The 24272-nt window shown below is 38.4% G+C and overlaps 1 protein-coding gene across 1 annotated transcript in view; it reads right to left on the bottom strand.

Moving 5' to 3' along the window:
• DCAF5 (DDB1 and CUL4 associated factor 5) overlaps positions 1–24272 on the bottom strand; it is a 68023-nt gene that overhangs the window by 8384 nt on the left and 35367 nt on the right. Inside the window, exons 7-8 of the mRNA XM_057367259.1 lie at positions 11080–11146; positions 120–247 (exon numbers count right to left, since the gene is read on the bottom strand). Of these exons, the coding sequence (XP_057223242.1) occupies positions 120–247; positions 11080–11146 (195 nt within the window). The remainder of the gene's footprint in view (positions 1–119; positions 248–11079; positions 11147–24272) is intronic.

Below are 24272 nucleotides of genomic sequence, written 5' to 3'. Positions count from 1 at the left end.
AACRTTTTTTGAAACAATAAGAGAAGACAGGATGGGTGTGGAAAAGAAGGATACTGAGCAAAACAAAGCATTTCTTCCTGAAACATTGAAAGAACACATTTTCTGATAACTAATCTTACCTTTATAATCTTTTCAACGCCWGAAGAACAGATCATGTAAGTGTGAGGATTAAACCGCACTTGGTTTACAATTGAGCGATGACCTTTCAATACCATAAAAGCACCATTGACGACCCTGCCAATGCCACCTAAGGGAAAACAAGCACACATGCACATGAGTAATTAAATCTTCATATTACTTTTGGTCATAGTCATTTAAAGTCCTATTATGTCTGACAATGCACTTCAGCTTTATTTGGCAAAATTTTAAGGTCTGTGTCGGCTGCAGAACTCAAATTTTATGAGCAGTGCCCCTGTGAGAAGCTGCAAGTTTGATGAAAAGCATCCTTCCTGCAAATCAGGACTTAGAGGCTTCTTTGATTCATCTAAACAAACAATGAAGTTTTTTTACCTAATATGACAAATAAGTGAATGAGAAAAACATACATAATGAAATCACCAGTGAAACACAGTACCTAAGGCATGACTCAAACAGTTTGTAAATGTGAAGCAGAGATAAACAATGAGGTTGACTTTTAACAGCTATACTATTTTTCAAATTATTTTTTTTAATCAGCAATTTATTASTGTCACAGTTGGCTCTAGTCTGATGAATAGGAAAGACCTGAAATAACACATCTGAACAGTGAGTTATATCATTCTTTGTCATAAGGCAGTGAATTAGCCAAAGTGGAATGCTTTTGTGCTAGTGGTAAAACTCAAAACAGAAGCCAATTAAYTTTTCTGCTTGGTCATTGACTCCTACTAGGTCTATACACCAAAGCAAGAATGTGTCACATAGTATTTTTTTAATATTCAYAGAATCACACAATTAAAACTAAAAATTTGTAAGAAAGCACACGTGTGTATCTGAATAAACAAGTGTCCACCAACRTGCTATGACTAAACATTTTCAGAGAAAGAAAACAAAACTTCTAAAAGCTGGAAAGTAAAAAACTGAGAACCACTTCAGATGAAAATCACCTTGCCATTTACAACTTCACAGGTTGTACACCTTACAGAAAGTTAAAATAATTTYGTTAGCTTCTGTGCTACTTACAGTCATCTTTACACTAAACAAACTTTATGTTCCTCCTAATTGAAAATGTTTGCTATCTTTCTTTGACCTCATCATAACCTATTTCAGCTCAAACAGTTGCTGGTTTAAGCCCCGTGTTGAACATCTTGTCTTCTAAAACAGTCAGAATTGTCCTGTAATGCACATTTCCTAAAGAAAAATTTGCATTAACACTGAAGAATACCAAGATAGAACAGCTAAAGAAAAAAATGAAAAAGAAAAAAAATATTTTCATATCAACTTCTATTTGTTAGGTACATAAATGATGAAAACAACTGCAGGTATTGACCTTGTGTACAGCCACTCTCCTCTTAGAAAGTATTCTACCCCTTTCACTCATTATAACTGCACTCTAAAGACTGATGTTTAACAGGGAGTAAAAACCATGATAAGGATTTAGAAACAAGMTGTCATCCAAATACTAAAAATCCAGAGACGGATCTTATACTGCTCCTGGAAAGTGTACTGCTTTGCACAATTTTTGCACACCAAACTGCTGTCTCATGGCACTTTGGGATAGAAAAATAAAGTTCCTGGAAAAGGGAAAAGTGATGGCAAGTAACTCCAAGGACCAAAATGCATGGCCCTTTTAAAGACCGTTTAGAGAATCAAGTCTAATTTAAAACTAAGAAAACTTGACAGGGAGACTATCACTGGCTAGTTAACTTCTACATGTATTCACTGCATTGAGATGGCACTGAGACTGAGCTACCTGGGGCAGTTCTCTTGGGTACATTTGTATTTTCTGTAAAGATTCAGAGACACATTCTGCCTTCAGCAACTGAAGCAAGATTGCACCACTGTCAGCAAATTTGACTGAGAAGTAACTGATTGGAGAGCAAGTTCATTAAATGCCAAATTAAGCTCTTTTGATTTTCTTTTTCATTTTATGAGATTCCTCATGTCCTTTCCTTCTGCTCATCCTGCTAGACACTTGTGGCTCCTCACAAACTGCCCTACGCCCACAGCATTCCTTCCAGCCAAATCAGAGCTGTTAATACAATTATATCTATCAAGCCAACAGTAGATGGTTACATCAAGATCAGTTCTCAACACATCTTGACCTAGCAGACAAATATTCCATGAAAGAGGGCCTTGGGAATGAAGAGTTAGCTCACTAAGGAGATGCCTCCAAGCCTGTAAGTGATACCTTAACAAAAGTTCTAATAATCCATGGACTGAAGCTGCCTGAATTCTCTACAAAACAGACATCTACCTAGAAAAGGGGAGATATGTTAGTGCTTTACAAGTCACTAACAAAAGAGTCAGAAATTAGAGGGACAATGAGCAAAGAAAAATTATAATGGAGATGAAATACAAATACCATATACCAGCATCTTGGGATGCATTTCTAAGTTAGTTATTGGCCTTTTGTGGTACTGTCAGCAGTGTGAATTAATGCATGGTTATTTTCCTAGCAGAACAGTGAGAAGAGYCATTTAATKTCAGAAGGATCTTCTGGCATTACTTTTGAACATTTATCAATACACAAAGAGCAATGSATGAAAAATGCTCAGCATGCCATGTCCAGGCTGTAGACAAATTCATCCGGTATCTGAAGCCCAGAAAAGCAAGCMATATCCTGAGCTGAATCAAAAGCAGTGCGACCAGCAAGCCAAGGGAGGTGATTCACCTCAATCCTTGTGAGAGTCCACCYGGACTACTGCATCCAGTTCTGGGGCCTCCTGCATGAGAAACACCTAGAGGTGTTGAAGTGGGTCCAGAGGAGGGCCACAAAAATKATCAGAGTGAAGGAACACCTTTCCCACAAGAACAGCTGAGAGACTTGGGGTTGTTCAGCTGGGACAAAAGAAGGCTTCAAGGAGAACTTATTGCAGCCTTTCATTTAAGGGGGACTTACAAGAAAGACACACTTTTTTTWACCAAGACCTGTAGTGACAGAAGAAAGGGCAACAGTTTCAAGCTGAAAGAAGTAAGGGTTATACTGGACATAAGGAAGGATTTTTTTCAGATGAGGTTGATGAGACGCTGRAACAGGTCACCCAGAGAAGTTGTGGTTCCCCCATATCTGGAAGTGTTCAAGGCTAAGACYGGATGGGGCTTTCAGTAAGCTGGTCTCATGGAAGGTGTCCGTGTCTTTGTCAGARGGATTGGAACTGTATTTAAAGGTCCCTTCCAACCCAACCCATTATTTTATGGTTCTATGAAAGAACTCCAAAGCTTTCTGATTTAATGCTGAAGYTTGCAGAACTCCTTTTGAGAAGCTAACAGTAAATCCAGAGAAAGCATAGTAATAGAACATACTTTGCTCCTCTTAAAAATAAGATGAACATCCCTACAAGGCTCCTTAAAAGAAYTAACTACCCAATTACATGAAATTGCCACAGGAGAAGTACAAATCTTAACAGTCAGCTTTTACCARTGGTATGGGAGGTTTTAATAATTTAAAACCAAAAGCATTGACTCGAGCAATACTCTGATAATCTCTGTATCAAATATAATAGATTGCCCCAGAACCTCATTTTTTGAAAACTCCTTGCTTGATGCAATTTTAGTCTACCAGCTCCTATGTGTTTTAGCAACACCTCTAAGTAAGCTCTTAATTCAAAGCCGTCTACATCCTTATCTTGAAAGCAGTCTCTTTATTTTATAGTAGCCCACCACAGCTGTCATTACATTAGTATGTGCATGGCAGAAATCTGCCTGTGTTCAGACTTGTCTGGAATCCCCCTGGTCTCTCATCAGAGGCTTTGCTGCAGCCATACACCTTCTGCCATCTCAGAGTGCGAGTTAAATTTGCTCAAGTCTGCTGGCAAAAAAAAAAGGTACATTAAGTGAAGGCTAGCCATAGACTGCTAAAATTCCTCATGCTATATTCCCTTTTTTGTATGTAATAAATTCAATTYCTTTCTGTTATCTTGTATTGTTTCAGCAAAATCGACTTCTGCTATACTAAAACCACTCTAATTTTGCTTTTGAGGTTTGGGGCAGGAGGTGTTATTTGTTTGCTTTTAAATTTAGGGACACACATAGATCCTGCAACTCTTTTAGCACAGCAGCTTTTAYATTTTTAGCTAACTCCTACATGTATAATCAATGTTCATTCAGAAGCCATTAGCTTACATATATGTTATTAATWGTATATAAAAAAATAAATGATAAAGTCTTCAGAGGGTGACTATGCTGATTTTAGATGGTTTATAATTTTATGACCTCTAACTACTGGAGGGAAGAGGTGGATGTGTTCTAGCTGGCTTTGCAATACTATCCCAAAATTACCATGCTTAAAGACAGTCCTGAGTAGTAGTTTAGTGTTCTAGCTGTACTGGTCAATGGGTTTTTTGGTCTGCTTTTATTTGATACACAAAGTGAAATGTCAAGAAAAACACTCTTAATTTATACCCTGCAAATAAGTGTTCCAAAGAAGAGCAATACAAAACCTCAAAAAATCTTTTCATATCCTACTATGATACCTGATCAGCTGAAAGAAACAACTTATAAAAGGCTAAATCTAAYGTGCACATTTTAAAACAGATTTCCTGTACACATTTGACAAGAATACCTTGGCAACACAAAGTCTCTCTAGAGGCTCCTGTACAGAGGAAGGAATAATAAAATGTTTTGAAGTAGTCTATGTCTACTAAGTTGTCAAAATGATTTCTTCTTTGTTTGCTTTATTAATTTATGTTTTAAATGTTAGGCTAATAAACTACCTCTTAATTATGTGGTTCTGAAAATACTTATGTAAATGAGTTTTGCATCTTGCAAACATACTGAATGGTACATCCCAACACATTAAAAAAACTCTAGTAAATTGTATAAACAAGAGTGAGAGATTTATCATCTGACTTCCCCTGCATGAGTTCYACAACAAGAAGCAGTGCTTAGAAAAACCCAGAATAAATTACTTGAAGGATAAGGAAAAAGTRAAAGTGATAGATTACTAGGAAAAGTGCTCTAGCACAGAAATCCTGTAAGAATGTAGAACAGACTCCAAACTATGGAAGCTGCATTGTTCCAAACATTAAAAAACCTGTCAAAATGCCAGAGAATTTGTTGGGGTAAGGAACTATCCTCCAYTGGCTCTGTAACAGAGGAATCAAATGACCTCATTAAGAAGTTTTTTCTATCTAGGACACTGAAAAAGAAAGCCCACTGTTTGTTCATATAAGGTAGAAAGACGTTCCACAGACTAAAGCTTAACTGCATACAAGCCTTGTGAATTACTCAAAGTGCTGAAAACTCCTGAGAAGAACCAGATATTTGCAGCTGCTGCCAGTGCACCATCGCATACCATTCCACTGTAGTACTTGGCATTACAGTAGTGGCTCATTTAAAATTAATTTAGTTTTCATTAATAATAATAATCCAGGGCACATTTAGACCRTAGGCCACTACTTTGCATTTGAATCCTGTGAGATCATGATGTGCTAACAAAGAGAGATACCACAGTTTGGAAAGCACATGCACATCACAATGCAAGCAAATACTGCAAAGCATGTGGGGCCTCTGCCTTCAGTGCAGCAGATTATGTTTAGACACCATGAAAGTTTCTCCCTGGTCACTCACACACCTGTATTTGTGTCATAAAGTGGATGCCAGTAGATGGTCTTACTCCTCAGAGACCYATCTGCAGAGAAGCTAGATGATTGAAGCACAAGCACTTCTGCCCTGAGAGCACAGGGTCCTGCAGCACACCTTCTTCTGGGATCAGACTCCAGCTCTGGCAGCAGCAACACTTACTAAAGGTTTCTCAGCAGMACAAGCAAAACTGACTTTGGTCACATCAAATATGGGGTGAGAGCAGGAAGGGATGGCCAAGATCCCTTTTTCTCCTAGCATGGTAAAAGGAGACACTGGAAGTACCAAGAGTCCCCCCGTAAGAAAGCAGCTCCAACTCCATTTGCAGACTGCTTCCTCTGACACCTCTGAGTACCCTCTCCACCTTCCAGGTGAGGTGAAAGGGTCAGCATGGCCTTGCAGAGCTTGAGTRAAAGCACAGGGAGCAGTCAGCTGGCAGCAGCCTCTGCCTCAGACAACATGCTCTTCCAGGGAATCACCTCCTTTGCCTGGCCAATGTCTAGAACCAGCACCATCATGGGTCTTGTACCTCTGTGGAGGTTGCAAAAGCCAAAGAGAAAAGTAACATTTAAACATTCAAAGACTATGCAGAAAGCTGTAGTGGTAGTGGCTATTTTGGATGTATATTTTCTCCTTTTGTTGCTTCTAAGTATCTACCATACACCTTATCTATACCAACGCTCTCACTGTTGTTATCACCAGTAWAGCTGAACAACAATATGAAAGCTGAGACAAAATTACCATAGAAATAAAGTTTGGCACACCCTCTGCACTCTGTTCCCCCTCCTGGTCTGAGAAACACTGCTTTTTTGGTGTGTTTAACTGCATATGTTGCAATGGGTTTCACAATGTTATTGGAACCATGCAAATTACCTCCAACAACTATGCTTTTTGAACGTAACAGATATAGAATAAGTAAAATCATCTCACAATCAATAGCTGTTCTCTTGGGGTTTTTTTGTTTGCTTTTTTGTGGTTGAGTTTGGTTTCTTTCATGGAGGTGTGAAAATTGCTTGCCTATGCATTTGATTTGCACTGGTGGCGGCAAACATGTCCAATACAATAAAGAGAAAGGAGCTTTGGTACAATCACGTGGCCAGTTGCTGGAGACTAAAACTTCTCCAGCCTCTCCCAATGCTCAGTGCTATCTTCAGCTTTCTATTCCTGAATTAGATATTAAACATACTAAGACTGATGAGAGAAAGACTTGTGGATGATGAATCTCCTTTAATTTGTCTACAGCACTCCAAAGCACCCAACACTGCCTTGTTTTCTGACAGATGYGATCCGSACAGYACGTTCCACAGGTCTGTGGTATTAYTGCAATCCACATGAATGGAAACCAGTCTCAGTTCCACCAGTACACTGCCCCAGCACTTACTTGCTGTGTTAATCAAACAACTGTTCCATAGCACACTATGGTCAACACTGAGKGTTCTGAAGAAAGAGACAAACTGTAGTCCCAAAAGTAATGCAGTTTAGATCCCAACTGGTATGTATATATGCACATATACCCAATTATAAAATATCTCAAAAATAACTAAAGACATTGAGAAACACTAAATAATTCTTTGTCTCCTTTTATCAGCCTAGAACTTTGAGAACTTAAACCACAAACTATCTCCAATGAGATAACCCTGTTTAAATATTGTGAAAAGATCTGTTGCTAAATTCTTCAAGCCTGAAGAAGTGTCGGCATTTAGAAAGACCATGGAGGAGGGAAAAAAGGAAGAAAAATTGCATCAGTTCTGCTGAAAATTTTGCARTTAGTTTAGTAACTGGACCACAATGATGAGCCCTTTCTTGCTTGCAGTTACAGTCAAAGACAGAACTAAAAAAAAGTTTTGAAATCCAGTTTGCTGTTCTGATTTAGTGAAGTTTTCCAGAAGCCTGGTGACAGCCTGCTCACATGAARTGAAGGACCCCCAACTCTTTTCTCAATCACAAATAAATACCATATCCCTCACATAGCAACTCTGAGCAATGTTTCAAAAGCAAGAGTTGAATAGATAATTCAGAGTGAGGGAGGAATGTAAATTCCATTTTGAAAACTTTTGGTCTACTAAACCCTCTATTACACCGTAAGACATGTCAGGTACTGTCTTGAACAGGGGTTCTACACCAGCTCAGAGACCATGTTTATAGGTGTTAGGTTTAATAAAGTGGTAAGTGCTTTTATGTTAACAGGCTTGCTGGGCAAGTCATGTAGGACTGATGTCTATTCTCACTTCCAGCTTGCCTTGGAGTCGAGTAAAAGCTGTGGAAACTCAGGACTGCTTTTCTTCTGCCAGACATGTATTAACTTTGCTAGAAGCTGCCTCTGAAGAAAACTGAGATATTTTCACGGATTACTTTAAAAGAAAAAACTGGCTAACAAATACRAAATGTTTGGCAATTACTTCTAAAGCACAGTGGAAAGCTGGATAGTACTTGGATGGAGACGAAAGTGCAAAAATGTGCAAACTATTCCATCTTTAAGAAACCACAAAAGGTGGTAAAAAAGCAACCCATTTTCTGGCAAAGTAAATCCTGGCCTATTMAGAATAATGTAAAACTATAGAGGGAGACAGTCAGTAAAATTCTTCAACAGAATAGCTTCCTAAGCAATTTAGGAAATACCTTTTTTTTCACATACCTCCCTGCCCTAAAGAGGACAAAAATCCTGCCTAATTATTGGACCAAATTATTGGACCACTGGTAGTTTCCAGCGAATTATGGGAATGATTTAGTGCAACCTACTGRAGGGACACTTCTAAACTATGACTATTTGGAAAAAAAAAGAAAAACCCAGCAGAATTCCTTCTATTCTCTTGGCAAAATCCCACAGGCAACCATGCTTCTCTAAGCTGAAATATATTTGCAATTGTCTGACTTGTGTGTTCCTTCACACGCTTCTTCATCTTTTGCTTACTAATGTTGCTAACCATTGGATAACCAGAACTTGGTGCACCTGTACTTAAAATAATTTCAGAGTTGTTAAGGATGCAGCTGATCAAAAAGATATCAGCTTGCAAAAAAAATCCTTATTTTCAAATAACTGRTACAATTTAAGGTGGTTGTATAATAAATATTTATGGTAACACAATGTCTGAGTTCAACTGGAAGGCAGAAATCAGTTAGAGAGATATTTTTATTTAAAATACCAACCAATAGTACAGGACATTACATCATCCTGTCTAGTTTGTACACTATTTTAAGTGAAAGACCACATTCCACTCTCAGATCACAAATCCAAAGACACTCCAATTTTAGCTAGAACATAAGAACAAGCAGTTTTCCACTGAAGCAAACGTTTTCCAAAGTCTCTATATCCCTATGGCAAAACTATTTCTCCAAGAAGGAAGCACAGCACTATCTCTCTATGACAATTACTCTCAACAACAGGATGAGATTTAAGAAAGGACATTTCATCACATTCAAAACAAGCACAACCCTTCAAGAAGAGCTGAATGAAGAAAAGCTTCAATAAGCCTATCACAGGTGATCTGGATGGCCAATTAGATACTTGACACAGAAGGGGATCTTTAGGTCTAACAAAACAAGGCTTGTGAGTTTTGCTAAAATATTTCAAAAAGAGAACTGCTCAAGTTACAAGTCATTAGGACAYACAGGTTCCTACTCCTGGATCTTCTGATTCGTTAAGCAACCACTGAGGGCAATTGATATTAAGTAATTACTCTTGTAACTAAAATGTTGCAAGTGTACTGACACCCTTCCTGAAGTTACAAGAACCAAAGACAAGAAAGCTAACCAAAACAGATATGGCATTGTTTTGAGGTAAATCACAATTAAAGTGTAAATTTTTTTTTGATTTAAATGTATCACCTATTTGTAAATAGCTTTTTTTTTTTTTTTTGCAAGCATATATCTTTTTTTACAGAGGTGCAACCTTAGCAACTACTCTGAAGCAGATTATTTTGCTTAATTATTTTTCTTACAGGTGCAACAAGTACTAGCAATCACTCCCTGTGCAAAAGTCCCAGATAAAAGGTTTGTCACCTCCAGCTGTCTGGGAAAAAATTTTCAAGAGCATCACAGCCATAAAAACGCAAAATCTCAGATCCAGAATTTACAAAGGAAGTCAGAAAATGTAATTCTACAGTCCGCACAATAAAACAAATGAATAAAAACTAATTTAAGTGTATCTAATCTTAGTTTCAACTAAGAGAAAAAATCTGTAAGTAGTAGTAAACCAGTGTCATATGCAAAAGAAAACCACACAAATAAAAAGAAAAGCAGGGCAATATCTCTATAAACCCTATACAAAGATAGAAGGCCAAGCTACTGGTATTTACCAGGACCATCTTCAGAACACATAGACTCTAAYGTGAAATGCTGGTTAATTAAGCAAAAGCCCCAAAATTAGAATGTCATTTTCCTCAAAATCCTGACATTAACCAAAGGCTTTTCATCCTCTCAGCTGTGGATTATATAGCTGTGATTAACAAACTTTGAAAATGAAACAAAATATTTTCGTTTTACCTCCTACACAGCTTGTAATTTTCTCTATTGCTAAAGCACCTGAGACCACAGGATAATCCTCAGTTTTACTCTAATACTACTAAAATGTACTGTTTAAAGAGCCAGAGCTGCTAAAAATGAAAATGCTAGTACCTTTTTCAAAGTCTTGACTCTTTSAAAATGAGATTTAACATACTTCTACACAAAACAACGTTTACCTGCATAAAAGTGCAGTGATTTGTTTGAACAGAAGAGATGCTGATGTTGTATGTCTTAGAGTGTCATATTGCCAAACCCTACATCAAATTAGACACTGACCAGCAGTGGCATTCACAACACTACTGCTACATCCCCCACCCACTGCTGCTTTTCTTTAACATCCTTTTCCTGTACATTCACACAGAGCTGTGCTGGTGTTACTTGTCTGCCCCAGCATGGGAATGTGTCACAAATGAGTCAAAGGTGGCCATTTCCCTCAGCTGGTAGTGCTCCTCCACCCAGAAAGGAAAAAAGCGTAACTCCTCTGCACTGGAAATTAGTGGGAGGATTTTGGTCTAAGAGGAATGAGAGGGGAGAAGATGTGAATGTGCTGAAGCTGTAAGGGGCACCCTATGAACCCAGCACCATTTTATGCTTCAAACTTTATTATGGAATGAATGGTCATTGTATGAGAAGGGAAAAAAATAGAAAATCATTACAATAAAACATTCAAATGGCATTGACCACTGTTATCCAGAGATTGGATCAGGCATTTGTAAACTCTCCCTATGCAGCTTTTCCTTAGAATTGCTCTAGATTCACAGTGTGAGTGAGAACAGCAACTTGTTTGAAATACCAATCTAGTATTTGTCATTTGCCACCCACTCCTCCTTCCCCATCTAAAACAACAACAATGCTTACCTGCTTCGGGATCTGGAGGAATCCTCCACATATACAAATTGAAGTCATCAGAGCCCGAAAGGATGTACTGTTAGGAATAAAAATAAAAGCAGTTTACCAAAAAGTATCACCTGAGCTATGCTATTCTACCATTGGTTCCTCCAAATCAAAAATGAGRAAAAAGGGATAATTTGGATCATTCCTCGCACCTCACTGATGAATTTACATTTAAATGGGGATGAGATACCGGCACAAAAATGTTGCATGCATATAAATGGGCCAAAATTCAAAAGCATACTTCATGTATCTAATGCCTACTGCCCAAAGCGCATATCTGCTTTGCTAAGTAACGCTATTAATTTTGGTTGGCTTTAATACAAGCATGTCTMGATCTAGATCACAGTCTCTATTTTGCAGCCTGCAACTCTGATCTTTATTGATGTTGAAGTCTTTCATCATTTTTTCTCATCTCCTGAACTACCAAGGGAAACTCCATCAAACACATACCTAAAGAAGAGAGCTACCGTGTCCATTACAAACAAGCATGTCCATTACTCATCAAACCAGATGTATCCAAGACCATCAAAAGTCAGTCACTGAACACCAAATAAAGCCAGAGCTAAGCGTTCACTATCAGCAAGTCTCAAGTGGTATAAAACCCSCCCTCACATTTATCACAGTATTCATGTTTTTCCTGGTCATTGCTATTCTGAAGAGATGGAAGGCTGCCCTTTTTCAACAGTGCCCAAATAATAAACAATCTCTTTATTGTGCAGAACTTCAGGCAATATGCAATTTAAAGTAGCTTAATATACCACAACCAGGCACTGGAATGACAGGCGACATTTGACGTGGCAAAAAGCTTATGCCTCTCAGTTCCGAGAGGCCACAAACTGCMTTCCCTCCAAACACTTATTATCCAATAAATGACAGAGAGTACAGTTTATTTCTCTCCTAAATTAGAGATTAAATGACACRTAGTGGAGCCAATGGTAGATTCCAATTCTTGGAATACCAGTTATACTGGTATAGTAAGTGTAAGTCTCTATCCCTCAACTGACATTACCCTGCAGTTTAATCAATACAAACAAGRGGCTGGGTGTTTTGTTTTATTATCATTATTAGGTTAGAGGAAAGGAAAAAAAAAGAAAGGAATTGAGCCAGTTTGTCCCTTTTCTACCCTTTGATAGATACAAATTCTGTTTTGCTTGGCTCAAATATAACTGATTTCTGCCTTTCATTCTCCAGGGATACATAAAATCAACAGGCAAAGTAACATCAAGCAGTGAGGAGACACGTCCTGGAATAACACAGGACTGAGAAGCAAATAAACAAAAAATATACACTATCACAGAAAAAAATGGCTATAAATTTGCATATATACTGCTTGCCATGCTAATAACACTAGCACAGTGTTTGGAGGTTTCCTGTCACAAAAATGCAATAACTAACCACTAAAATCCCTTCTCTGGTTTCCTACTACCATAATCCAACCATTCTTTTCTCTCATTTTTAAGAATGCAGGATGTGAGTCAACACTTATGAATGCAATTCTGCTCATTTTCTGACAGGTAAGAAGCACTGATCAAACAAGAGCTCCTTTAAAAGCTTGTGCATACTAGTTCAGCATCACTCATAAACCCATAATTTCCAAGCCAGAAAATTATTTCTACAAGCCAACATGTTCAAGCATTTAGGCAATTTACCTTCCAAACTGACCTGACAGYGCCAGGAATATGTGCTTCCCCTTTCATTTGACTGCACATAAATGTTAGCCCATAGCAGGCTGATCCACTGTGCCAGARCTCCACAGATTTGGACTCATATAGGAAACATCCCACCAATCAGAAAGAAAAACACCTAAACATGTTTTGTTAAAGAAATGCTACATGAAAAAAAAKGTCTCATTTATATAGCGATGTTGCCAACTGTTACTACTTATTACCAAATTGTGTTGAAGCAACAACTAGTTTGTCAAGGACACCTGACTAAAAASAGACTTGAAACTAAAACACCTAGAAAGCTCAGTATCTTGAATTTATGACCATGGGTTTTTTTTTTTTTTTTCCTGCACATCATAAACCTGCAATGACAGGACTCCAAAGTGATAGATTTCAGATATCCTGCATGAGACACACAAGACAGAAAAAACATGCTGTATATCTGCTTGGAATGGAGTGTCTGTGAGACTCTTCAAACCTCCTTCCAGAATTATTGGCAGAGGAACACACTGTGYATCCTGTAAGACTCGATGGTCAGTTGTGCAGGAAATCTCATGCATCACTGCCCATGGAGCACGAATATACTGCAGGCAAAGACCACTGACCCAGTACACTCTGCCTTGCTTTGAGACAGAAAAATTTAGAGTGCCCTTACTGTGATGTGTAGTAACAGCAACTTGATGCTCCCCTCACCTGGCATTTTTTAAAGCCACACCTTGGGTACTGTGTCTGGCTTGGGTCCCTCAGTCCAAGAGTGACACTAACAAATCACYGAGGGGACAAGAGGGCTGCAGCGGCTGAAGGCACGTGATTGGCAAGGAAAACCTAAAAGAACTAATTTTGTTTAGCCAGAAGATGAGAAAGGGAAGGGACAGAGTGGACCTCAACTGTTTCCCACTCTTCAAAGGAATACTGAGCAGCTAGGGACAGACTCTTCTCAGAGGCATGCAGTAGATACCCAGGAAGCAAGAGCCACAAGTCACAGCAAGGCAAATTCCAGCAGAGCACAAAGGAACAGCATGTTCAAGAGCATAACAAACTGCAACTAAGCCCCAGAAAGATGGTGCAATCCCCACTCATGCTAATCCAAAATTTACCTGAACAAGTCCCTGAGCAATCTGATCTGACTTTGAAGATGGTCTGCTCCGAGAAGCAACTTAAGTCAGGTGATCTCCAGAGCTTTCCYCTGACTGCTTTTTTTTCTTCAAAGATTGCCAGAATAAAAAGGGAAATAATTGTCTTGGTGGATTGTGGTTGGGCTTTGGGTTACAGAGGGGAGAGCAAGGAGRAAGGGAAAAGGGGGCAGTGTCAGGMAAATGCCCACCTGAAACCTTTACACTCCATCAGACATCACAGCTTCATGAAAACACTAATGGGAAGRCAAACTTAGGCCACAGAGATAAGATCTGCAGTTCAGCATGTGGACTTCCATAAATTAAAGCAATCACAGTTTGGGGAATTTAAACGAAGAAATTGACAAAGTACTTTAAAATACTTAATGGAATCACAGAATGGCTGAGGCTGGAAGGGACATTTGGACCATCTGGTCCCCTGCAATTCCCCTGCTCAAGCAGGGCCACCTAGGATCTGACTTCCCAGGAACATGTACAGATAACTCTAGAGTAYCTGCAGTGGCAGAGATTTTCACTCCAATCCTACTTAGTTTAAAGGACCATGAAGTCCTTCACTTCATTATCATTTTCAAGCCTAGTGACATTTGCATTAAATGACATTTGGCTAAAATACTCTGGAGTGAATTAAGAGAAAATAACTAGGAATRAATTAAACATCTGCAATGCAATTATGTCCAGTCACAGAACAAGCTCAGCTCAGGATCTGGGCTGAAAAAGTACTTGTGGCTTTAATTTTGACACAAGACAGCCATCACTAAATGCCAAAAGCATTAACTGATAAAGCCATGTACACAAGTTTGATTTTGTAAGCAATGGGCTGTGAGCAGTGAATTTTTTATATAAACTTAAATTCTTAAATTTTATTTTCATGGTTAGGTCTGCCAATAATTACCAGGGATTGATAATATTACACAAAATACCCAAGTACTTTGTATCTCTGCCATAACACTACCACCARTGTAGCAGACAGCATTATTTTTGGCTCTCTTTCCCTGTAAGGATATCTTTGGGGTCCGTGTTTTCCTGCTGTTCTCACAATATAGAATGAATCCTCTAACAGATTCCTTTTGTGTTTTTCTGTAAAACTAAGTGATATGGGTCTGACAAGTAGAAAGTGGCTTTTCTGACCAAGGCCAAGAGATTGCCAGAAGAACAACCTCGTGACTGCAGCCATTGCAAGAACAATGTGCCACATGAAGCTTCAAGAGCAGACACCCAAGCTACTAAAGTCAGAACACCWAATGTTACTTCCATGACACTTGAAAAAAACCTCTCAATTCCAATTAGTACTCTCTGCACAGGACAATCAGAACCTAAGGCCTCTAGAGAGCACAGCTGGACTGATGTTGCTAGGACATTCACATGACCATTAGTGAAAACTTTTCTTTGATGTATTCATTMCTAATATAACACTAAGCCAATAGTTCTCCTCACTAGTTCACAGCTGGAGAATAAGGATTAAGAAAATGAAGAAGTCAGTCCCTACTACTAGAAAAGCCAAAGAAATAAATTACATTAAGTTCACCAAACCCTAATTAATAARGCTCAGATCCTGTAAGAATGAAGTAGACTTTTTAAAAGGCAGGAACAGAAAGGAAAAAAATAGAAGGGCTTGGGAAAAGGTAGATGAAAGAATGTCATACTGCATATTGTTAGACTGCACTTTAATTGTGAACAAGGATTTTTGGTCCTGCGGGGATGTTGGAAACATAATTCTTAGCAGGGTACYTCCTATTCACTCACTTTCAGAACAAAAGCCCAGATAATCAAATCACAGAGACAAGCCAGGGGGAGGCAAAGACATGTGCATTCACAGAGACAACTAAATAGCTAAGACATCAAGCACTGTCCTCTTTCCATCCTCTCTGCCAAAGACAAACTCAAGCTGAAGATAACCTCAAGAACCACTGCAGCACTGAGTGAGGAATCAGATCAGACCCTGCATGAGGAGCTCAGGTGTCTGGGGAGGACAGACCAATATTAAACCCACCTGTTTCATTGTCTGCTTTTTTGCTGCTGCATTTGACCAGAACTTCAGAAATCAACATTTACAATATTCAAATGAACACAAGTAGACAGAAAAAAACACTTGCTGTAAATACTGGAGTTTTTTTAGAAGGGCAGAGTCAGCTTCTATGCCTAGCTGTTAGCAACAATGACAGGAAAAAGCTTCCAGATGACTATGAGCTGCTGATTCAGAAGTTTGCCTTAGAAGGAAGAAAACTCTCAGGCGTGGTCAGAGTCTGCTCCTGGGAGAAAACACCAATTCAGTCTGAGTTTCAAGTACACATAAAATGCTTAAAATGAATCACCATAAGGAATCTGAGGGAATTACACTGGACTAGCACACCCCACTCATTCCACTGTAACTCTTCTCGTTTTTTCTCTCCCCAAGGAAATTACAGCAGTTGATATAAATAAATGAAGATCTAATCTGCTGCTATAGTCTCGTAACAGTAGCATTAGCATTGCATTTTGCAGAGTACTACCACTCTAGGGGATTTCTTTTTTGTTCTTAGCACTGCCAGTTTGAAATCTTTCAAAATCCCACAAGCTGCATTTCCCCAGGTGCTACTGAATATGYATTATTTCAGTAAAATTTTATCTAAATTGCACCTTATTTTAGTTTCCAATATTTCCTGCTCCCATAAAATGTCCTATTACTTATGACCTGTTTCAGAGAGATTTTTAAGCATTTGGCCCTAGATAAGGGACTAGCAGACATGGATCATGTTTCCAAAAGTATCAGCAAGTCTCTTGARTGGCCCTACTAATGTAGGGGAGAACAAGAAGAATGTAGGAGACTTTGTCTTAAATGCACAAATCAAAAAGCACCATCAGCATATAATTACAAATTGATGCACAAGCAATAGATGAAGGCACAGAAATGATAACCATTTAAAAAGTGAGTACTGCTAAGTTACYAGCAGGAAAATGCTTGTCAGATTGGAATTTCATGTTTCATATTTACAGCTTTGAAAGAGACTAAACTTATTCTCACTCAACTGTGCATGTCTGCCCTTTCTTCAGAGGGGCCAATGACTCTTGGGGCAGAAAAGATCAGAGAAGAGAGAATTCTTCTCAGGGTTTTAGTGAGGTGTCCCTTAGCTTCTTCAAGTAATGCAAAATCCATATGCTGGGGAAGAAGCACAGAGGCATTCAGAATTGAAACAGTTATGCTGGTACTTGGCAAATCTCCTTTAAGGGATGGGATTTACATGTCCTCTATATTACCTGTAACATAACATAATTCATGGGTGGGGTGTAGACATTTTGTTCTTTTCCTATGACAACAGATAAAGAATCTGCTTCTCATGAACTATTTCAAGRGGGATAAGCAAGCTATAAACAAAAAGAAGCAAAAAGTAAGAAAGCTCCCCTCATACACACATGGTRTTTGTGTGTAACTGTACATATRTATGKATGTATGTATATAAAAACCACAACCATGACATAGGCCTTGTTATATATTACATGTTTTGTATGCAAAGTGTTTGACAGAACACAACCAAAATAATTTTTATAGGTGCTTCTTGACCTTTTGTGGTGCCAAGACTGCTCTACACATCTTCCTCATTAAAAAAAAATCCTCCTGCTACTTTATCCATTTTTAAAAATGACTGATAATTCACAATTTGATCATAATTTCATGCTGTCTCCATGTCCTGCAGGTAGAAAACCCACACAATTGCTTTCAATTCATCTTTCTATTGTTAGAGTACCTACTAAGCAGATGGGAAACAAGGTAAGGACACAACTATGGAAAAGAATTTTTCCTATTCAAAATGCATCAAGAAACAAACAAGCAAGGAACCAACAAGGCAATACAGCTTGTTTGAGATGGGCAGTACCAGAGGAATCAAAGGAAAAACACAGAATCTCCCAGAGAGCAAAGAACTCCTTTCCTTTCCCTTCCTCAAACAATTAAGAAATAAACAACAGCCAATTAGTCAAGTATATCCATCTCTTTGTGATTCCTGATGTGTCAGGCTGGTGCCTTTATGTTGATGAATCTAGGTGTTGACAAACCTAGGTTTTTAGTATAGAATTCCCACTGAGTACAGCTTGAAAAACTGCTGTAATGACCATCTGCTGACTTCCTCAGCAGGTATGCTCCCACCCACGTGCTAACATCCGTACGCCTAACAGCAGTGGTCTGATTCAGTAGCTACAGCAGTAAAACCCCATAAAAATTGCAATGAGTCATTCAGTAAAGTATTGTCATTGACATATTTCAACCAGATTCTGTAGGGGTCAAACGGTTGCCAGCACAGCCCAAAAGAAGTACAGGATGTCACCTCAAGGGCACACTTGGCTTGTTTGTACCTCGAATTGCAACCCCAGTCAGAGGGGCTGCCTCCTTGTAGCAGCTCTCCCTGTCACTGAGAAGAGAGGCTCTTCTCTCCAAGGCAGTTAAGCCAGGGTGTCAGGTTAGGATGACAAAGCAATGAGCAGTCACCCATGCAAGCTACTACCCTCTCATTCCTGTTTTTCAAAGAAAAGGAAGAGGAGACATAACTGAAGAAGCTCTCTCTGAGATGTGTTTGGGAAACTTACGGCTAAGAAAAGAATTTGCCTACAAGTTATCTACACTACCTTTTATCTTCTGCTTTATAATAAATTCTGGGGCATAAATTATGGGTTTTTTTCCCAATATTTAACAAATTCAAAGAGGGCTCACAGCACTGTGACATTAAGAAGTTTTCTTTGAAAACAGACATCTTTTTTCATATTAGCCAAGACAGCCTGTACTCTTTACATACTAGCCTGTGCTCTTTAAGACTGTTTTTTCAAGAGGCTGAAACTGGCACAAAAACAGARCTTAAAAGTTTTCCATCTCAGCCTGAGAATCAAACAGGTGTGCTCCAAAAGGCTTTGTAACAACAGAAGCTTTGTTCCTTAGTAAGAAGCATGCCTATCTCATGAACTGGAAAAAGTAAAGCTGTGACACAGCACACTGAAGATATACAAATTGCTTCTAGTACATAAACTGCAAAGCCAAAAATTTGTATTCCCACTCCCTAAATCTCTGATCTTATAAGCAGCCAACTCTGTGTGGGGCAGTTTTAAATGCTTACAGAAGTATCATCGGGAACAATTCATCAACATTTTTACAGCTGCCTTTTTGCAATGCAGAAAGGCCATAATATTAATTTCATTAATGAATAAAAGCAACTTAGAAATCTTCCTGAGGATTTCTATGGCAGGAAAAATACTCCTAATATATTACAAAGAAATCAACAATTTTATCTGAGCATATCAGAGGTGCTACTAAACTTCAGATCTCCCATGATGTACTATGAGGAACACAAAACCTGCAAAATTCAAAGTCTCCTGAGTCAGAGTTCTACTCCAGCACAATTTAACTTCAGTATGGGTCCTTTTGGGCTTATTCTCTTCTGTGCATATGTCTAAAAGCCTCCCCCAAGGGCTTATAGGAATGCAGAAGAGAMGGGAGACAGGAAATGGGGCTGGCAGGATGCATCAGAAATGGGGGAAGGGGCAAGCGGGACAAGAAGGGTTAAAGAAAACTCAAGATGTCAAGACCTTGACTCTGAAGAGACATTTTCATATGACCCTCCCAGTGTCAATTACCAAAACAATGGGGAAAAGATTATTAAATCATTTCACTGCCAGATAACTCTCATGTATATAAAAATGTTATGCATATAGCTGGAATTTAAACTGCTATTTAGATGAAACAAAAMCCAAAATACAGTCTCATCAGTAATTCTTGGAAGAAACCAAATTCAAGACAAAGTAAGACTATCTTTTTATCTAAGCACAGCAACATATTTGCACACTGAATGCTTTTCATGTTATTAAGAAACATAATTGCTGACTGCAATAAGCTACTATTCATTAAGAAGTCTTCTGTGTACAGAAAACTCACTATATATTTTTTACAAGAATAATTTCCTTTCTTCTTGCTAGTTCTCAAACATGGACATTGATAAGCACTTCTTCCGAYGATAAATGACCTTCAAATTAGATGACACAAAGCACACCACTGAAGAAAAGTTATCTTTCTTTACAAAGGCAATATACACCCATACAAGACCCCTGGCACCTATACAGCTAACCTTGTTCTTGGAAGAATTACCTTCATGCAATAATTYAGTCCTGCAAAAAGCTGGCTTGTCCCTAACCAGGGCTATTTAGAACACGGGTTTCAACACAATGAGGGCTGTAACTTTATAGGGAGTTGAAGCAGCCTTGCAGTACCGTGAGCAGTGCATTCCTGAAACTCTCCTATACCAGTGTAATGTCAACAGAAAAGGCTGAGTGGTGATGTAATGTCTGAGGGCATGCCAGAGTCAAGACGCTTTTTGTTTGATTCACAGGGTACAAGTTATTTCTCCCCACCCCCGCCTTTTTTAAACAGGCAATACGCAGTTGATTTTACAACCACAAGCRTTATAAAGCCTCACATTATCTACACAGGGAAAAAAAGGAATGAACTGATAGCATTCATCACTGTGACACAGGCAACAATTCTTGAGCAAGAAAAACTTTCGGAATATTTTAGTTTGGAGGGTGGTTGTGTTTTGTGGTTTCTTTCTGGGCCTTTTTTTTGCTGTTGCCTATCACTATGGTTTCTGAGGTGCCTACACTTAAAAATATATTTGGGTACCTGAAGTCCTGYGATACTTTCTGTGTCCTCACACTCAGACACAAAAGATATTTTCTATACCAGTCTAGCAACTAAAAATCCTTAATATTTAATCAAGATTTCCCAAATTCTAATGCTGACAASAAGTACAGAAACTTCCCCACTGTGACATGACTAAAGATTCTCACACATTTAATATTTGTATGTAATCAAACACTTACGCAGACTAAAGTCAATAGGACTTAGATGCATATATAAACTATTTTTTAAATTCTGGACCTGGATGCCCAGAAGAGATAAATTACCTTCTCACATAAATCTCTACTGACAACAAAGGTAATGGAAAGCTGAGAGTCATGCTTGATCCATCTAGGCTAACTTATCCTTCCCTCTCTTCCTCAAGCTGARCTCACTCAAGTGAGCTCCAGGATAATGCAAATGCCATACAATTTTGAACCCRTCYATCTACCAACATCAGAGCTCTCTTCAAAGAATAGAAAAATTGKTGTCATGTGAATGAGGTCATTACACCAATGACATGGACAAAAGACAATGTTCTTAGAAGAGGAAATGAAGATAGTTATAGATGGGTGCAAATAAAATATCAGCTAAACAATGCCTCTCAAGCTTTGSTAGTTGCAAGAAACAAGAAAAGCGTGACTGTGGCATTCCTAGGAAAAATGCTCATRTATTGTTCACTGATTTTGAAATCAGGCTCACAAGGACTAGGACAATAATGGTTTTGAAGGAAAACAATAGTTTGCAAGGCCACAAAGAAAAACAAAGCTGTTCATCCTCTAAGATCCCTGTCACTTAGCTTGTGCTGCAGCCCACACATCCAAAACACCTGCAACAACTCAAAACCATACAAGCATTTCAGAATGCATTCTTTAAATTTATAAAAAAATCTTTGCAGTTAACAAGCTAATTTTTATGCATTAATGATATATCATTCTTTGCTAAGAGGCTTCATTCTACTTGCATCACAGATGCCCAATAAAAGGAGGTGGTATACAGATCACTGCACACCTACTGGTAGCAAGCTTCCCTCTAGAGTGACATGTTAGGAGTTCTGGCTCCAAGACCTTTTGAGTACCTATCACAATCCGTGAGCATTAAAAAACATACTGAGAAAATACTAGTATTAAGTCYAATCCCCATCAACAGACAAACCAATCAAACTGTTCCCCAACTAGTAGTTTGTGTTTTTATTTCTGCMAAGAAATATCATCAATTTAATACACATATCTTGTCAAAGTAAAAACATTTCTGGTCATTTTGACTTCTTAAGATAAAAGGACAATCTCCAGGAGAACTCTAAAGTTGTGTGCTTGCAACTCAGGATCTGCTTATTTCTGCCGTATTAGAATCCAACCATCCCACATGGAACAGGGCGTTATTTACCTTTACTGGAGATTTTCACCACTGTATTAACAAATTTCCAAAGGCTAACCCAAAACTAACAGACATGGGGCTTTAAATGCTCAGGKTCATAATTTACAAGGAAACTTCCTGTGAGCACACCATTTTCTATGTACAAACTTGAGAGTAAATTAGCACAGGCTATAGTTCTGTGAGGAGCTGAGTCTCACAGAGCTGAAAGGCCATCTCTCCATTTCTCACCCATCCTCTGAGCCCTTATCTATATCATATCCAAATGCTTGTCAGAGATCTCTGATGTCAGTACAAGTCATTATCCCAGGAAAAGAAATAAATGCTGCTGCCAAGTTAGGAAGTTGTATCAGTGGAAGGTCTTACATCACCTCTGCTGGTTAAGAAAACCCTCCCCCTTTCAGCAGTTAACTTTTTTCCCAATGCAATTGCATTCTAAGCACTGATGAGTAAAGGATAATCCTTTTTTATTAGAGTTAGAGCATAGAATAGAAATGCAACTTTATGACATGAACTACCTGAGCAGGCAACACCTAATAGTTTTTGATTTTTCATTTACTATGCTCTGTAAGAAATGTAAAACCTAACTATTTAAGACAGCTTAAAAGAGAAAAAAAGGATCAAGTTGGCAGTTTAATAAAGATGAAAAGAAAAACTGAAGACAGAGAAAACCAGTGGTGCAATGTGAAAAAATTGCTGAAGAATTCTTCCTACTGCAAGTGCCACTCACAACTTGAAAGCAACTTTCTTATCCACAAGTCCCTTCAAATGAGCCTCAGCCCACACAAAATTTTGATTCTATGAGGAAATACAAGCAAGCAAGGTGTTCTGTGAATTCTGTATTACTTTGCATGGATCTCAAATGAAGAACAGCAATAGTAAAAGGGAGACAGGACTGGAGCCAGATTAAATTGGATATAGGATTATTTCTTCTTTTGATRAATTTTGATATGTGGGAGTGGAGACTTGTATACATTATGCAAAAGTATACCAGTTGTATAGAAGGGCAAAACTCAAAAGACATTGTAAATTTTTTATTCATCTTGTCTATCTTACAGTAGATTCCAACTCTAATCTTCTTTTCTAGATACACCTGCAATTGGAATTGAGTTCTGTGTAAAAGACAGTCCCTAAGAGCTATCCCTATGTTGACAGTCTTAGTCACTAAATTTGAACATTRCTGGTCAGTTTCAGACACAGAGTTGGAGCACACATTGGCATTTTCTGAATTCATTGTCTTCTTCCCTTCCAGTTAGAAGATGGGTACGAGCCTGTGTCTAAATGTCAAATTCCGCATCTCTTTAACATTCCATACTAAACTTCATCTTCCCTATTAGCCTTGTATAGCTTTATGAGAAAATATAATCACCTTTTGCTCTGATTTCCAACTCATTAGCAGCATTATGTGCTGCTATTTATCTGAATACAAAGYCTGTCAAGCCAGGAAAAGATAGGTTTTTAAATATGCAGGCTCCTGAAGTATTGCATCAGCCTGATACAGAACAGACATACTCTTCCCATTAAAATAATAACATACTCATAAGAAAATGGCTTAGAAAGCCAAGCAACATACACTAAGACTTCTCCCTACATGTTTAGTAACAGATGAGATGCTAAATTATATCATATGTCAGAGCGTACACAAGTCTACACTGAGTTCCAAAGAAGAGTGTTATCTTTAGGCCAACTAAATACTGGACCAGTGGTTTTCTTCTTAAACAATTAAATATTGTCAGTGGTTTTCTTCTTAAACAATACATGTGTTTTCCCATTCTTTGTAGTAAGCCACTCAATTGTTTTAAAAGGGTTTCATTATCACACTCCTGTCAAAAACTATGCAGAACTAAGGAACACTGCTCAAGTTCAGTGACATGAATGTATTTCCTACGTGCAGTCTGAAAGAAGCTCAACTCTGCCTCCTGCAGCAGCAGCAATAGAATTAGTGATGRAATTCTGACTGCAGGAATTTTGTTGATGACAGTTAAGCCATTTTCAGACTGTAGTTGGATACTATCATAGCTTGAAAATACATCTTTTGTCCTTAAACATTGCCAGTGGTTATTAAATACAGCTGTCCAAAGACCGTATCTGGCTCTAGAATCATATGAACTTCTGTTGGCCACATTATGTGTGACCTATTTCTTTGTGATTAGTAGTAGGGACAGAGCCCTGCCTCAGTGAAGTAACAGACTATTCCTTTCTAACCACCTGCCACCACCATTTACAGAATGCTGACCTACAAAGACCTATCCTACCTGATCCAGTAGGAGAGTATTAAAAGAGAAACATTATAATTTGAAATAWGAACCAATTAACTCTATAAATACACAATATTTACATTTTGTGSGATTGCCT

This window comes from Malurus melanocephalus, unplaced genomic scaffold (assembly GCF_030028575.1).
Source record: "Malurus melanocephalus ecotype Western Australia unplaced genomic scaffold, MMel_1.1 scaffold_2, whole genome shotgun sequence".
NCBI classification, from domain to species: domain Eukaryota; kingdom Metazoa; phylum Chordata; class Aves; order Passeriformes; family Maluridae; genus Malurus; species Malurus melanocephalus.
Note: the sequence above shows the minus strand (reverse complement) of the source record. Positions and strands in the feature narration are given on the sequence as shown.